This window comes from Pongo abelii, chromosome 10 (assembly GCF_028885655.2).
Source record: "Pongo abelii isolate AG06213 chromosome 10, NHGRI_mPonAbe1-v2.0_pri, whole genome shotgun sequence".
In the NCBI taxonomy this organism is placed as follows: Eukaryota; Metazoa; Chordata; class Mammalia; order Primates; family Hominidae; genus Pongo; species Pongo abelii.
In genome coordinates this window covers 41,067,812-41,082,700 of record NC_071995.2, presented here as the reverse complement: position 1 = coordinate 41,082,700, position 14,889 = coordinate 41,067,812, and the positions used below count along the sequence as shown (strand labels likewise).

The 14,889-nt window shown below is 36.1% G+C and overlaps 1 protein-coding gene across 8 annotated transcripts in view; it reads left to right on the top strand.

Annotated features, from left to right (window-relative positions):
- The window catches only part of ADAMTS20 (ADAM metallopeptidase with thrombospondin type 1 motif 20), a 209,498-nt gene that overhangs the window by 92,414 nt on the left and 102,195 nt on the right, over window positions 1–14,889 (top strand). For all 8 annotated transcript variants that reach the window (XM_054527154.2, XM_054527155.2, XM_054527153.2 and 5 more), the window contains 4 exons: window positions 6,376–6,521; window positions 7,734–7,915; window positions 8,019–8,155; window positions 13,742–13,859. In XM_054527154.2, coding sequence (XP_054383129.1) covers window positions 6,376–6,521; window positions 7,734–7,915; window positions 8,019–8,155; window positions 13,742–13,859 — 583 coding nt within the window. The remainder of the gene's footprint in view (window positions 1–6,375; window positions 6,522–7,733; window positions 7,916–8,018; window positions 8,156–13,741; window positions 13,860–14,889) is intronic.

Sequence of the window (14,889 nt, the reverse complement as noted above, 5' to 3'; positions counted from 1 at the left end):
GTTAGTCTTTTAAAAAAATTTGGCCATTCTACTAGGTATAAAATGGAATCTCATTGTGGTTTTAACTTGTATTTCCATGATTATTATCAATCTTATGCATTTTTTCATGTGCTTATTAGCCATTTGAATATTTTCCCAATGAGATGGTAGGATAGGCATGGATTTATTGAGATTCAAGGTAAATGTGATGAGATGCTAAGATTTACTTTAGAGCCAATGCAGATTGAAAGCAAAGGTGGTATTTGGGGTAGCATCAAGTGGATTATAATAGGTATAAATTCTCTTTTTAAAATTAATAAAACACAGTGAACCCCTATATATTTAGCTGTATTCAGTATTAAATAAACCTTTTATTGAAGGGACATTTGAAACAAATATTCTATAATTTTGCCTTAACATTCTTCTTTATTCTGTTTATCTTGTGACTATCTAATGAGTGTGTGTGCTGAACACTTTTGGTAGTAAATCAATTTGTGTGAAGCCATGGTGAACCCTTCTGATAATGAGTTAATTTTACTACATGGTGAATAGTATAACATTATAACTTTTTCATGCTCTAGTCTCTCAAATTTTTTTTAAGAAGAGTAAAGATTACTTAAATTTTTTGTGCAAGATGCTAACAAAATGCACATGCACATAGTACATTACGATTTTTTTTTCACTTCTAATATGGCTTTCTTATATTGAATGACTTTTTCTAATGGAGAGCACAAAGCATTTTTACTGCTATAAGCTTGGCTGTGGGATTCATTCAATCAGCAAAGATTTATCAAGGGCCTATTATGTCAGGCACTGTTTTAGGTACACTATTTCTCATTTTCTTCTGTTGCTGTAGGATACATGAGTTAACAAAACAGACAATGTTACCAGGGGGTCCTTGCTCCCAGAGCTCCCAAGATGGTGGTAGACCACTTCCAAAATGGCGGCAGGCCACTTCCAAGATGGCAGCAAGCCTCGTTTTCTTTGACCTGGGGTTCTTGGCCTCATGGATTCCAAGGAATGGAATCTTGGGCCATGTGGTGAGTGTTATAGCTCTGTTAGAAGCCATGGGTCATGGAAGAGAACCATGGAACCCAGTGACTAGTGTTCAGCCTGATTAGGATGAACCCAGGCACTTAGCCATGCAGGAACAATGGCAAGCCTTTAGCCCTATCGGGAGTGGCAATGGGCATCTCGCTGGATCAGGAGCACAGCAGACACCCTGTTGGATCTGGAGGGATGGAAGTCAGCAGCAGGTCTGTGATGGCAGCAAACAGCAGTGGTAGATGGCAAGTGAAAGCTCAGCTCGAGCGGTAACAAATATGGACCAGAAGAGTGCAGCTGCAAGATTTAATAGAGTGAAAACAGAGCTCCCATACAAAGGGAGGGGACCCAAAGAGGGTAGCCATTGCAGGCTCGAATGTCTGGGTTTATATCCGGATCATTGTCCCTCCTGCTGTGCTCTCAGGTGATAGATGATTGGCTATTTCTTTACCTCCTGTTTTTGCCTAATTAGCATTTTAGTGAGCTCTCTTTACTACCTGGTTGGTTGGGTGTGAGCTAAGTTGCAAGCCCTGTATTTAAAGGTGGATGCAGTTACCTTCCCAGCTAGGCTTAGGGATTCTTAGTAGGCCTAGGTAATCCAACTAGTCCTGTCCCTCAACAAGATCTCTGCCCTTATGTAGCTCAAGTTCTAGAGGGAGACTAGAATATTACAAATAATTAATATAATAGTACCATCAAACTGATTGGTGCCATGGACCAGAAAAATAGAGCAGGAAGCTGATTAGAAGTTTTATGGTAGGAGAGGGCAGATTGCAATTTAAAATATGATGGTCAGGACAGACATTATATGCAGTTACCAAATTAGCTGTCTTAAAGGAGATGAGAGGGTTAGCTATGAAGATATCTGGGGTAAATGAGTTCCCAACAAAGGGAACAGCTGAGCTCCTAAGTCTGGAGTATGCCTGGAGTGTTCAAAGCAGAGCAAGGAGGACATTTTAGCTAGAGTGAAGTGAAGAGAGAAAGAGACTTATAAGAAGTACTGAAGGAAGATTTCATAGGGCATTGCAGGTGTGAAAGAAAATATCTTGGGACCTTTCAAGCTGGGAACATCTCAGGACAAACCTGCTTCCTAGTCTATTCAAGTCATCACTTTGCTCACAGAGATAGATGAATATTCTGATTGCCTCCTTTGGAAATACTTACTAGAAACTCAAAAGAATGCAACCATCTGTCTCTCACCTACCTGTGACCTAGAAGTCCCCAGTTGGGGGTGGGGAGGGGCTTGCTTTGAGCTGTCTCCACCTTTCTGGAGAGAACTAATGTACTTCTTATGTATTGACTGATGTCTCATGTCTCCTTAAAATGTATAAAAACAAGCTGTGCCCCGACCACCTTTGGCACATGTCATCAGGACTTCCTGAGGCTATGTCATGGGCATGCCCTCAACCTTGGCAAAATAAACTTCCTAAATTAACTGAGACCTGTCTTAAATTTTTGGGGTTCACACAGGTCATTGTGAGAACTGCATATTTACTCAAAGTAAAATAATGAAATATTTGAATAGATTCATATCTGATTTGACTTAGTTTAAAAAGATCATTCTGGCAACTCTGTTAAGGCTAAACTGTCGGGGACAAGAATGGAAACAGACATTTACTTAGCTCTTTCAGTGATAGAGGTAAGGGATGCTAGTGCTCAAACCAGAGTGATAGTAGTGAGACAATGAAAGGTCAATTTTTGATCTATTTTAAAAGGAACTAGAACATTTATTCTAGCTAATGTATCAGATGTGGAGTGTTCAAAGAGGAAGAAGAGAAATGATGACTAGGCTTTTAGCTGAACAACTTAGATCAACTCGGTAAAAGTAGGTTTTGAGTTGGGAAGGCAGGAATTCAGTTTTGGGTATGCTATCCTTGAAATGTTTATTAGACATTCCAGTAAACAGTCATAAGTAAGTAGGCATATATATGAGTCTGGAGTTTAGGAGAGAGATCTGGACAAGAAGTAACTGTTAATAGTAAAGAATTAAAAAACCAAGATATGAGCCTGGAGAGATATTCCAACATTAAGTTGTCACAGAGAAGAAGAGAATTTAAGAGAGAGATCTGGACTAGAAGTGACTCTTAACAGAAAAGAATAAAAAAACTGGATGTGAGCCTGGAGAAACATTCCAACACTAAATTGTCACAAAGAAAAAGAAAAAACAACAGAAGAAAATGAGAACAATTAGTTTTGAAGAAAGGAAGAAAACCAAGTGTGTAGAGCCTGGAAATGAAGAGAAAAAAATATGTCAAAGAAGAAGAGTGATTAATTGTGCACACATTGCTGATAAGTCAAGTAAGACAGAGAATGAGAACTGGCTATTGGTGTCCTACACGTTGTTAAATATAGTGAACCCCAAGTTTCTCTTCAAAGAATCAGTATGTCAGTATGTTCAGCTCTCTTATTCTTTGATTCTCCATTTTAAAGTTTAACTTCCTGGTTCTTTTTGCCTCCTTGTCTCTAGTTTCAGTAAACAACTTTCCCGCCATTCCTAATCAGTAGTTCATATCTGTTCCCCTGGTTACCTGCTCTGACCTAAGTCATCTTTAGTTACCTGTTCCTAACCATCCTTCCCACCAAACTACTCACCCAGCCACTCTGGCTTGTACTCCTGCTCTTTTTAAAATAGCCAATTGGAATTAGCTTAGACTATGTGGTCCAACCCTAGCCAGTAGGGAATGACAGAGCAGTAGGGGCTATCTGTGTCAGGAGTAAGAACTCCTGCCCCTGCCCTGTCCAGGTGTGCTCTCGCCATTGTTCCATCTGTGAGGAGCACCCTTTTTGCAGAAAGGAAAAATTGCCTTGCTGAGAAACTTAAATTTATGTTCGAGTGCTATTTGTTTGCAGCACCGGGGAACAAGCATTTTGCATTTCTAACAATTTGAGCAGATTCATGGAGGAATAGGATATATTCCTCCTGGGGCGGGGTTATGAGAGAATAGACAGGGAGTTAAAGAATGTACATGGCCGACTCTTTCAAGGAGAAGCAGGGCAGTAGCTGGTAAGGGCAGTGAGATCTAAGAAAGGTTTTGTTGTTGCTATTGTTTTCTTAAAGTGAGAGAAATAACAGCTGTGTTTGTATGTTAATGAGAATAATCTAGGCAACTACTTTGCTAATTATCATTAGTAACAATCTAGGGAACTACTTTGCAAATTATCTGTAGTAAAAGATTGTCTTTGTTCTTTTTTAAAATTTCTGATTATTTATAAACTGATACTTTTGTACAAAGTAATAAAAATTATTGACTAGGAAAATGAAATGGAAAAAAGACATTCAAAATATAAGCCACATTTTTCTATGGGAAACAGTGTGGCCATTCCTCACAAAATTGTTAATCAGATTATCATACGGTCCAGCTATTCTACTTCTGGATATATTCCCAAAGAATTGAAAGCAAGATTTCAAAGAGATATTTGTACACTCATGCTCACAGCAGCATTATTCACAATATCTAAAGGTGAAAGCAGGAGTTTGAGACCATCCTGGCCAACATGGTGAAACCCTGTCTCTACTAAAAATACAAAAATTAGCTGGGTGTGGTGGCATGCGCCTGTAGTCCCAGCTACTCAGGAGGCTGAGGTAGGAGAATCATATGAACATGGGAGGTGGAGGTTGCAGTAAGCTATGATCGTGCCACTGCACTCTAGCCTGGGTGACGGAACGAGACTCCATCTCAAAAAAAAAAAAAAAATGATGAAAGCAACCCAGTGTCCATTGGTGGATGAAAGGATAAATAAAATGTGGTAAATGCATATGTTATGGTTTGAATATTTGCCCCCTCCCAAACTCATATTGAAATTTAATTGCCAATGTGACAGTATTGGGAGATGCGGCCTGTTTGATAAGACTAGGGCATAATGGCTCTTCCCTCATGGGTGGGTTTAATACCTTATAAAAGGGCCTTCAGGATTGAGCTGTCTCAGTCCTTCTGCATTGTGCTCTGTGAGGATCCAGCATTCTCTCCCTACAGAGGATGCAGTGTGCAAAGTGCTATCTTGGAAGAAGAGAAAGGCCTCATCAGACACCAAACCTGCCAGTACCTTGACCTTAGATTTCCCAGATCTCAGACCTATGGGAAATGAATTTCTGTTATTTATAAATTATCCAATCTTGGGTATTCTTATATAGCAGCACAAAATGGACTAAGACAACATACAATGGAATATTATTGATTCTTAATAAGAAAATTCTGAGACATGGATGAAGATTGGGCATATTATGCTAAGTGAAATAAGCCAGTCACATGAAGACTAGTACTATATGATTCCAATTATATGAAGTATCTGGAGTAGTCAAATTCATAGAAACAGCAAGTAGAATGGTGGTTACCAGGAGGTAGCAGGGAGGACAAAATGGGAGTTGTCATTTAATGGGTATAGGGCTTCAGTTTTGCAAGATGGAAAAGTTCTGGAGATTGGTTGCACAACAATGAATATACCTAACACTATTGAACTATATACTTAAATATGGTGAAGATGTTAAATTTTATGTTATGCATGTTTTGCCACAATTAAAAATAAACATAAGCCAATTTTTAAATTATTTACTTAGACATAACATTTCTCTGTAAAAATCTTAAAAAATTTCTACATGCTTACTCTCAAGTTGTGTTATCTTCTCTCAATCTGGTAACTAATTCATAGATTGGCATGAGTGCATGGTCATACTTTGATTAACTATCACTGAAATGATGATGTAGAAGAGATGAGAGAATTGCTGGAGTGATGTTTGGTGTAGTGAGAAGGGATGGGATTAAGTGCACAAGCAGAGGGATTGACTTTGGGATAGTGAATTTTCCATGTGTGCTAACAGGTAGCAAGACTGAATGTGAGTGCAGATGCTGTTGAATGGGTAGAACAGGTGGTGAGAGACTGTGGGTAGATTCTTCTGTAAGTTTCCATTTTCCTGATGAAAGTAAAGAAACAAGGTTGTCACTTGAGACTTCGGATAGAATAAAGTAGAAAGCTTTTTATAAGAGTGGAAGAGTGTATAGATACTTTGAGTAAAAAAATGGAAGGATGGAAATATACCATATTAACATAGTATTTGGTTTCTTCTATTCAAAAAATACCCCCCATATTCCATTTTACTATTTAATTTTTCCTTCCTCCCCAATGACACTCTAAATCTTAAAGCCAGGAGAAATGTTACACTCCTTTTGTATTCTACAGATCTTACTTAGGTAGGAAATATTCATAAAATCATTTCAAATGTAATCTGAATTAATAACAGCTAGCTTCAAATTGTTTAGTTTCTTCTTCTATTGATCTTTATGCTGCTATTATAATTTTTGTGATGTTCTAATTAGAGACACACATCATTTCTTTTTGTGCTTATTATTTTTATAGCATTGCCGTCATGGGCTATGTGTAAACAAAGAAACGGAAACACGTCCTGTAAATGGTGAATGGGGACCATGGGAACCTTACAGTTCTTGTTCAAGAACATGTGGAGGCGGAATCGAAAGCGCAACCAGGCACTGTAATCGTCCTGAGTATGTCTTTTTTATGTCACTATAAATTAAGATTATCTCAAGGCACCAGAAAGTAAACATTAGTTTCACTCACTTCTAAAACTGGAGGTCAGTCCGTAAGTTTCTGAGATTCAGAAAACTTCTGGAACACTTTAAGCAGCGTTGATTTATATTTTGGTAGATTCAGACATTTAAAAAAAAACCCTAAATAGATTAAATTTTATAATCTGAACTGAGTCCATTTTCTTCATTTTTTTTGTTTTTTAATTTAGTATAAATTTTGAGGCATCAATATGAATGACAGTTATATAATGGCATTTTCACATTTACTGTATGCCTAATGAAACATCCTGGCTACTTTCACTTATGTTTCAGATCTTCTGGATAACATATATAGTTTGGTTATCAATTTTTTACTGTTTTGTGCAATGTGACATGTGATACTTTCTTTTCTCTGCTTCTTGTGTTATAGACGCATCATTGTCTTTAGCTGAATAAGTACTAAAGCATATCTCCCCCTCATCAAACTATTTAAAAGGGCTTAGATATTGCATTAAGATTTTAAATTAATGTTTCTGTTGTATATATGATATATAAGTTGGTAAGCAATATGATACTTTTTACTTAAAGTTTTATTAATAAGCATTTTTAATGCAGAAATGTGACTTACTCTGAATAAAATCTTGGTTCATTTAAATTTTAGGATAAATTATACTAGAAGTCTTTATATTCCAAAAATTCTGCAAAAAATTTTATTTTCCAGCATAAGTCAAAATAACATGGATATAGATTGATACCATAAAACTCCTTGAATTGAGTGATAAATAAGATATACATGACAAAGATGTGTATACATTTCCTTTTTATTTAACATGGCATCTGCCTTTGTTATTGTCTTTGGCTCACCACATGTCTTTTCTTCTTTCCAGAAAATGAGCAAACCCTTTTTTGGAAGTTTAAGAACAAACTTCTATTGTTGGTTTCTTGCTAGTTAACCTAGTCAAGAATAAGGTATCATTTCTGCCCTTTAGGCTCACTGTCCACATTAAGGTGGATATTTTTGTGGTTCATTATCCATAGAATTGCTTAAAACTCATGTTACATACTTCTGTTAAAAAGTGTTAGTGGGACTTCACTGATTTTCTAGATCCTGGAAAAGAATGGAACTTTTAGAAGTAAGTGGCACAAATAATGTTGTACTGATGTGCTTTAAAATGTAATGAATTTGACTAGGCCAAGAAACGGAGGAAATTACTGTGTGGGCCGCAGGATGAAATTTCGATCATGTAATACTGATTCATGTCCAAAAGGCACACAAGACTTTCGAGAGAAGCAGTGCTCTGATTTTAATGGTAAACATTTGGACATCAGTGGCATTCCCTCTAATGTGAGGTGGCTTCCAAGATACAGTGGCAGTAAGTAAATTATGCTGTTTCTTTGATGTAAATTTTTCTGAGACATAAGAACACATAGCTTTATTATTATACATTAAAAATTTGACCTTTTTCTTTTTTACAGTTGGCACAAAAGATCGTTGTAAACTCTATTGTCAGATTGCTGGAACCAGTGATTTCTACCTATTGAAGGATATGGTTGAAGATGGTACTCCTTGTGGAACTGAAACTCATGACATCTGTGTTCAAGGCCAGTGTATGGTAAGTAAACTATAAGTTTGTATTAGATTTAAAGTGACTTTCAGAATAATGTTTTTTTCTATTTATATAACCAAATATTACTTTTACTATTTCAGCATATGTTCTTACGCATTCCAACAAAGCAACCTTTGTTATCATGCTATCTATAGAAGTATGGTTAGCCTGGTTACTGGGAATTCTTTGTCATCAAGAATGCCTCAACAAAGCATTAAGATAAATTTGATGACTTTCTGTGGTCTATTGTACTCATAATCAAAATAGGAATGAGGTCAGCTTCCTAAAAAGATAGAAAATAATAGGATACAAGGATTGTAAAGAGATTTTGCTACTTTAAATGTAAGCTTTTTACAGTAACGTTTTCCTTGTCCGTTGAAACCATTGATATTCTCCCTTCCTCTTTCCAGCTCGCTGTCACTTATTTTTTATGTACATTCAACAAACATTGATTGAGTAGCTACTAGATGTCAGATACTGTTCAAGTCACCAGGATAAAAGATTGGAGCAGAGAACCCCACTTCCAAGATGGTCACAGATTTGTGGGGGAAATAGGCATGTAAATAATTAGAATGTAGTGCTATGGGTCATCTGCAAGGTAGCATGGAGACATTGAAAGGAATTTCTTATTTTATGGGCAGGTGGGTAAAGGATTCAGAGAACCTTTCATGGAGCGCATAAGACTTGTGCTAAGTATTGAAATGAGTAGATTTTAGGAAGATGAGGAAGTATGGGAGCAGAGTTGGAGTTAGAGACTAGCAGATGGTTGTCAAATGCACTTTTTTTTTTCTTAACTCCTTAGAAACACATAGAAGCATTTGAAGTCAAGGGAGAGATGTGATTCGATTTGCATATTGGAATCTTCAAAATACTGGGTTTAGAAGATTGGAGGCAGGTGGTCCATTTAACAGGGTTGTAGGTCAGAGCAGATGAGATGCTGAGTTAAAGCACAAACATTGCAATGGCAGTCTTGAGAATGGATGGCGAGTTTGAGAACTAGGATAGTGAATGTGGTCTAAAGAATATAGTAAGTGTACTTCTATGAGATCAACTTTTTTAGATTCCACATATGAATGAGATCATATAGTATTTTTTTTTTGGTGCCTGGCTTATTTCATTTAACCCAATGTCCTCCAGGTTCATCCATGTTGTCACAAATGGCAAGGTTTCCTCTTCTTTATGGCTGAATAATGTACCATTTTGTATATAAACCCGATAGTTTAAATCCATGCATCCACTGATGGACACTTAGTTTGATTTCATATTTTGGCTATTGTGAATAGCGCTGTGATAAACATGGGAGTGTAGATATCTCTTTGATATACTAATTTCATTTCCTTTGGATGTATACCCAGTAGTGAGGTTGCTGGATCATATGGTAGTTCTATTTTTAGTGGATGTTATGTGCTGTCACCACAAAAATGATAACTACGTGAGGTTATGCATTTATTAATTAGCTAGATTTAACCATTCCTTAATGTACTGATATTCTTCAAAACATTATGTTGTACATGATAAAAACATACAATGTTATCTGTCAATTTAAAAATAAGAGATAAAAATAATTAAAAATATAAGTATAATCTTATGAACTTATTCCTTTGGTTAAAGTGGAGCTCTATAGGGCCAACTTCATCTCCCCATAAACAAATACCTTTTACCTTATCTCAGTGATAAAGGCTCTTCACCCAAAGAGCTAATGAGATGTTCAAAGAGAATTAAAATAATTTAAGTCAGAAACAGTTTAAATACTGAAAAGCTTATTCAGTGGCCTGAAAAAAGTTGTGCTTTAAATTAGCAGCATAAAGTCATATGAAAATGCAAAAGTTATGATGAAGATTATCTGAACATATAGAGGCATACTACTTTCAGAAAATATATGCTTAAAATTTTGATTTTGAAAATATCTGCCTTGTATATAAAAAAATTCACTAGGCTTAAGAAATTTTCTTTACTGATCACTAAATTTAGAGGGCCATTCTAAACAATGGAAAGAGTTATTGCAATGTATGCAGAGGACAGCTTCTTCATGGAGAGGAGCTGCATTTGTTTCTTTGAAATTTCTGGAACAAGCCATCTACTTGCATATTCATTCATTCATTCATTCACTTTTAAAAATAAGCACTGTTATGCTGGGTATTAGTTTTAGAGAAAATGTTACTTTCAAATATTTATTTGAAGCTAAGACTATTTGCAGAGTTCTAAGGTCATGAGTTAAAATAATAACCATGGAAATCATCTTTTTGGAGTATTCTAATGCGTTATTTACATACTCATACTTTAGTCTCTTTGAACGACATTTCTTTTAAGAGTGGTTTTCAAATGACAGTGGGTATTGGAATCAATGTCAGTGTTACAATGCAAATTCCTAGGTTTTATTTCCAAGTATTATAATTTAGAAGATCTGGGATACTGTCTTTTTAAATACCACCCCATGTGATGTTGATGCAGGAGGTCTGTGGATGACCCTTTAATAAACTTGGGTTTTTAAATGAATATGTGAAAATGTTGACATACAACTAGATGAGTACATATTTTGAAACAATTTTGTTGTACTGAATCTCCTGTTAATTGAAAGGATGTTTGTGAAAAGAACTTTGTAAACTTTAAAGTGCCATGCTTATAGTTGGTCATTCTTTTTTTTTTAACTTTTATTTTAGGTTCAGGTGTATATATGCAAGTTTTTTATACGGGTAAACTCGCGTAACAGGGTTTTGTTGTACAGATTATTTCATCATCCAGATACTAAGCCTAGTATCCAATAGTTACTTTTTCTGATCCAATAGTTACTTTCTCTGATCCTCTCGCTCCTCCCACCCTCCACCCTCAGCAGGCCCCAGTGTGTGTTGTTCCCCTCTTTGTGCCCATGTGTTCTCATCATTTAGCTCACACTTACAGGTGAGAACGTGTAATATTTGGCTTTCTGTTCCTGTGTTGGTTTGCTAAGGATGATGACCTTCAGCTCCATCCATGTTGCTGTAAAAGATGTCATTTTATTCTTTTCTATGGCTGCATAGTATTCCTTTGTGTCTATGTATCACATTTTCTTTATCCAGTCTACCATTAATGGACACTTAGGTTCATTTCATGTCTTTGCTATTGTAAATAGTGCTGCAATGAACATACACCTGCATGTGTCTTTATGGTAGAACAACTTATATTCCTTTGGGTATATATCCAGTAATGAGATTGCTGAGTTGAATGGTAGTTCAGTTTTTAGCTCTTTAGGGAATCGCGACACTGCTTTCCACAGTGGTTGAACCAATTTACACTCCCACCAACAGTGTATAACCATTCTCTTTTCTGCAATCTTTCCAGCATCTTTTATTTTTTGACTTTTTAATAATAGTCATTCTGACTGGTGTGAGATGCTATCTTATTTTGGTTTTGATTTGCATTTCTCTAATGATCAGTGATATTGTGCTTTTTTCGTAGGCTTGTTGGCTGCATGTATGTCTTCTCTTAAAAGGTGTTTGTTCATGTTCTTTGCTCACTTTTTAATGGGATTTTTTTTTTCTTGTAAATTTATTTAAGTTCCTTATAGATGCTGGATAATAGACCTTTGTCAGATGTATAGTTTGCAGATATTTTCCCCCATTCTGTAGATTGTCTATTTACTCTGTTGATAATTTCTTTTGCTGTTCAGAAGCTCTTAAATGTAGCTAGATCTCATTTTCTAGTTTTTGCTGTTGCAATTGCTTTCGGTGTCTTCATCATGAAATCTTTGCCAGTTCTTATGTCCAGAATGGTATGGCCTAGGTTGTCTTCCAGGGTTTTTATAGTTTGGGGTTTTACATTGAAGTCTTTAACCCATCATGAGTTGATTTTTTTATATGATGTAAGGAAGGGTTCCAGTTTCAATCTTCTGCATATGGTTAGCCATTTATCCCAGCACCATTTATTGAATGGGGAGTCCTTTTTCCATTGCTTGTTTTGATCAGCTTTGTTGAAGATCAGATGGTTGTAGCTGTATGGACTTATTTCTGGTCTCTCTATTTTGTTCCATTGGTCTGCGTGTCTGTTTTTATACCAGTTCCATGCTGTTTTGGTTACTGTAGCCCTGTAGTATAGTTTGAAGTTGGGTAGCATGACACCTTCAGCTTTGTTCTTTTTGGTTAGGATTGCTTTGGCTATTCAGGCTCTTTTTTGTTCCATGTTAATTTTAAAATAGTTTTTCTAGTTCTATAAAGAATATTAATGGTAGTTTTATAGAAATGGCATTGGATGTGTACATTGCTTTGGGAAGTATGGCCATTTTAATGATATTGATTCTTCCTATCCATAAGTATAGAGCATTTTTCATTTGTTTGTGTCATCTCTATTTCTTTGAGCAGTGTTTTATAATTCTCATTGTAGAGATCTTTCACCTCCCTGGTTAGCTGTATTCCCTGGTATTTTATTCTTTTGGTGGCCATTGTGAAGGGGATTGTGTTCCTTATTTGGGTCTCAAGTTTGTTAATATTGGTGTGTAGGAATGGTAGTAAGTTTTGTACATTGATTTTGTATCTTGCAAATTTGCTGAAGTTGTTTGTCAGGTTAAGGAGCTTTTGGGCCGAGACTATGGAATTTTCTAGATATATAATCATGTCATCAGCCAGCAGGGATTGTTTGACTTCCTCTTTTTCTATTTGGATGCCCTTTCTTTTTTTCTTTTTCCTGATTGTTCTGGCCAGGACTTTCAGTACTACGTTAAATAGGAGTGGGGAGAGAGGGCATCCTTGTCTTCTGCCAGTTTTCAAGGGAAATTCTTCCTGCTTTTCCCCATTCAGGATAATAGCTGTTGTGGGTTTGTCATAGATCGCTCTGATTATTTTGAGGTATGTTCCTTCAATGCCTAGTTTATGAAGAGCTCTTAGCATGAAGGAGTGTTGAATTTTATTGAAAGCATTTTCTGCATCTATTGAGATAATCATGTGATTTTTGTATTTTGTTCTGTTTATGTGATGAATTGCATTTGTTGATTTGCATATGTTGAACCAACTTTGCACCCCAGGGATGAAGTCTACTTGATTGTGGTGGATAAGCTTTTTGATTTGCTGCTGGATTTGGTTTGCAAGTATTTTGTTGAGGATTTTTGTATCAGTATTCATCAAGGATATTGGCCTAAAGTTTTCTTTTTTTGTCCTGTCTCTGCCAGGTTTTGGTATCAGGATGATGCTGACCTCATAGAATGAGTTAGGGAAGAGTCCCTCCTCCTCAATTTTTTAAATAGTTTCAGTAGGAATGGTACCAGCTCTTATTTGTACATCTAGTAGAATTCAGCTGGGAATCGTGTGATCCTGGGCTTTTTTTGGATGGTAGGCTACTTATTACTGATTCCATTTCAGAGCTCATTATTGATCTGTCCAGGGATTCTCTTTCTTCCACCTTCAGTCTTGGGAGGGTGTTTGTGTCCAGGAGTTTATCCATTTCTTCTATGTTTTCTAGTTCATGTGCACAGAGGTGTTCATAGTAGCCTCTGAGAGTTATCTGTATTTCTGTGGGGTCAGTGGTAAATCCCCTTTGTCATTTCTGATTGTATGTATTTGGATCTTCTCTCTTTTCTTCATAATTAGTCATTCTTATAATATTGATTGTAATTGTGTCTTGAAGGCAGCTGGTTGTGATCACGTGTTAAACTCCAGTGTCAAGATAGACAAATGTGGAGTGTGTGGTGGCGACAACTCTTCGTGCAAGACAATAACAGGTGTCTTCAACAGTTCTCATTATGGTAAGTTGTGTATTTGTTTCTAGATTTCGCTTTTATTTAGTATAGTAATGGAGTCTGTAAAGAAGGTGTAACAATAATTCTTTGTTACTGTTTTGTCTACTCTATACCCTTAGTCCAAAATGATTGTTAAGGAAACATTTCCTAAATATAAAAAAGTTAAATACTGTATTAGACCAGATGTATCCTTGATTAATGAATTCACCTGCCCCAGACAAATCTGATTCTTAAAAATGTATTAGGTGCATTTCTTAGAATAAATTCAGTGCTATTTGACTGTGATGTGTGATATGTGAATAATCCTCCCATTAATGAAATGGTTTTTTCCCTATAACCTAAAATGTATATATTTGTGATTTTTCCCAGGAAACTTGCTTTCAAATATTTTCATTACTTGAATCACTTTCTTTATTTGGTATGACTTGACCTATCTGTTACATTTCTTATTAACAGTACATAGAAAATGTTGATTGAAGGTGAAGGATGAAACCATTAACTTAAATATTTTCTGAATTAAATATTTCAGAATTATTGTCACATATGATTTTCCAGGCAGTATCTGGATCACATATTGGCCATAATTAAATTTTTCTCCAAAATATCATGAGAATATGTAAAGTATTTTCCATTGTTATGTTTTCTGGGCAAACTTTTTTTGTTTTTATGATAATTAAAGCAGATCTTTAAAACTTTCTTTGCAAATTAAATTTATTTCTTACAACCTTATTTATTCATTTATTTATTTAGAGACAGTGTGTTACTCTGTTGCCCAGGCTGGAGTACAGTGGCACAATCATAGCTCATTGCAGGTCTGAACTCTTGACCTCCAGCAATGTTTCCACCTCCTCATCCCCAGTACCTAGAACTACAGGTGTTCACCACCATGCTCATCTAATTTCTGTGTGTGTGTGTGTAGAGATGGGTCTCAATGTGTTGCTAGGTTGGTCTCAAACTCCTAGCCTCGAGGGATCCTCCCATCTTGGCCTCCCAAAGTCCTGAAATTACAGGCATGAACCACTACACCTAGCCTATT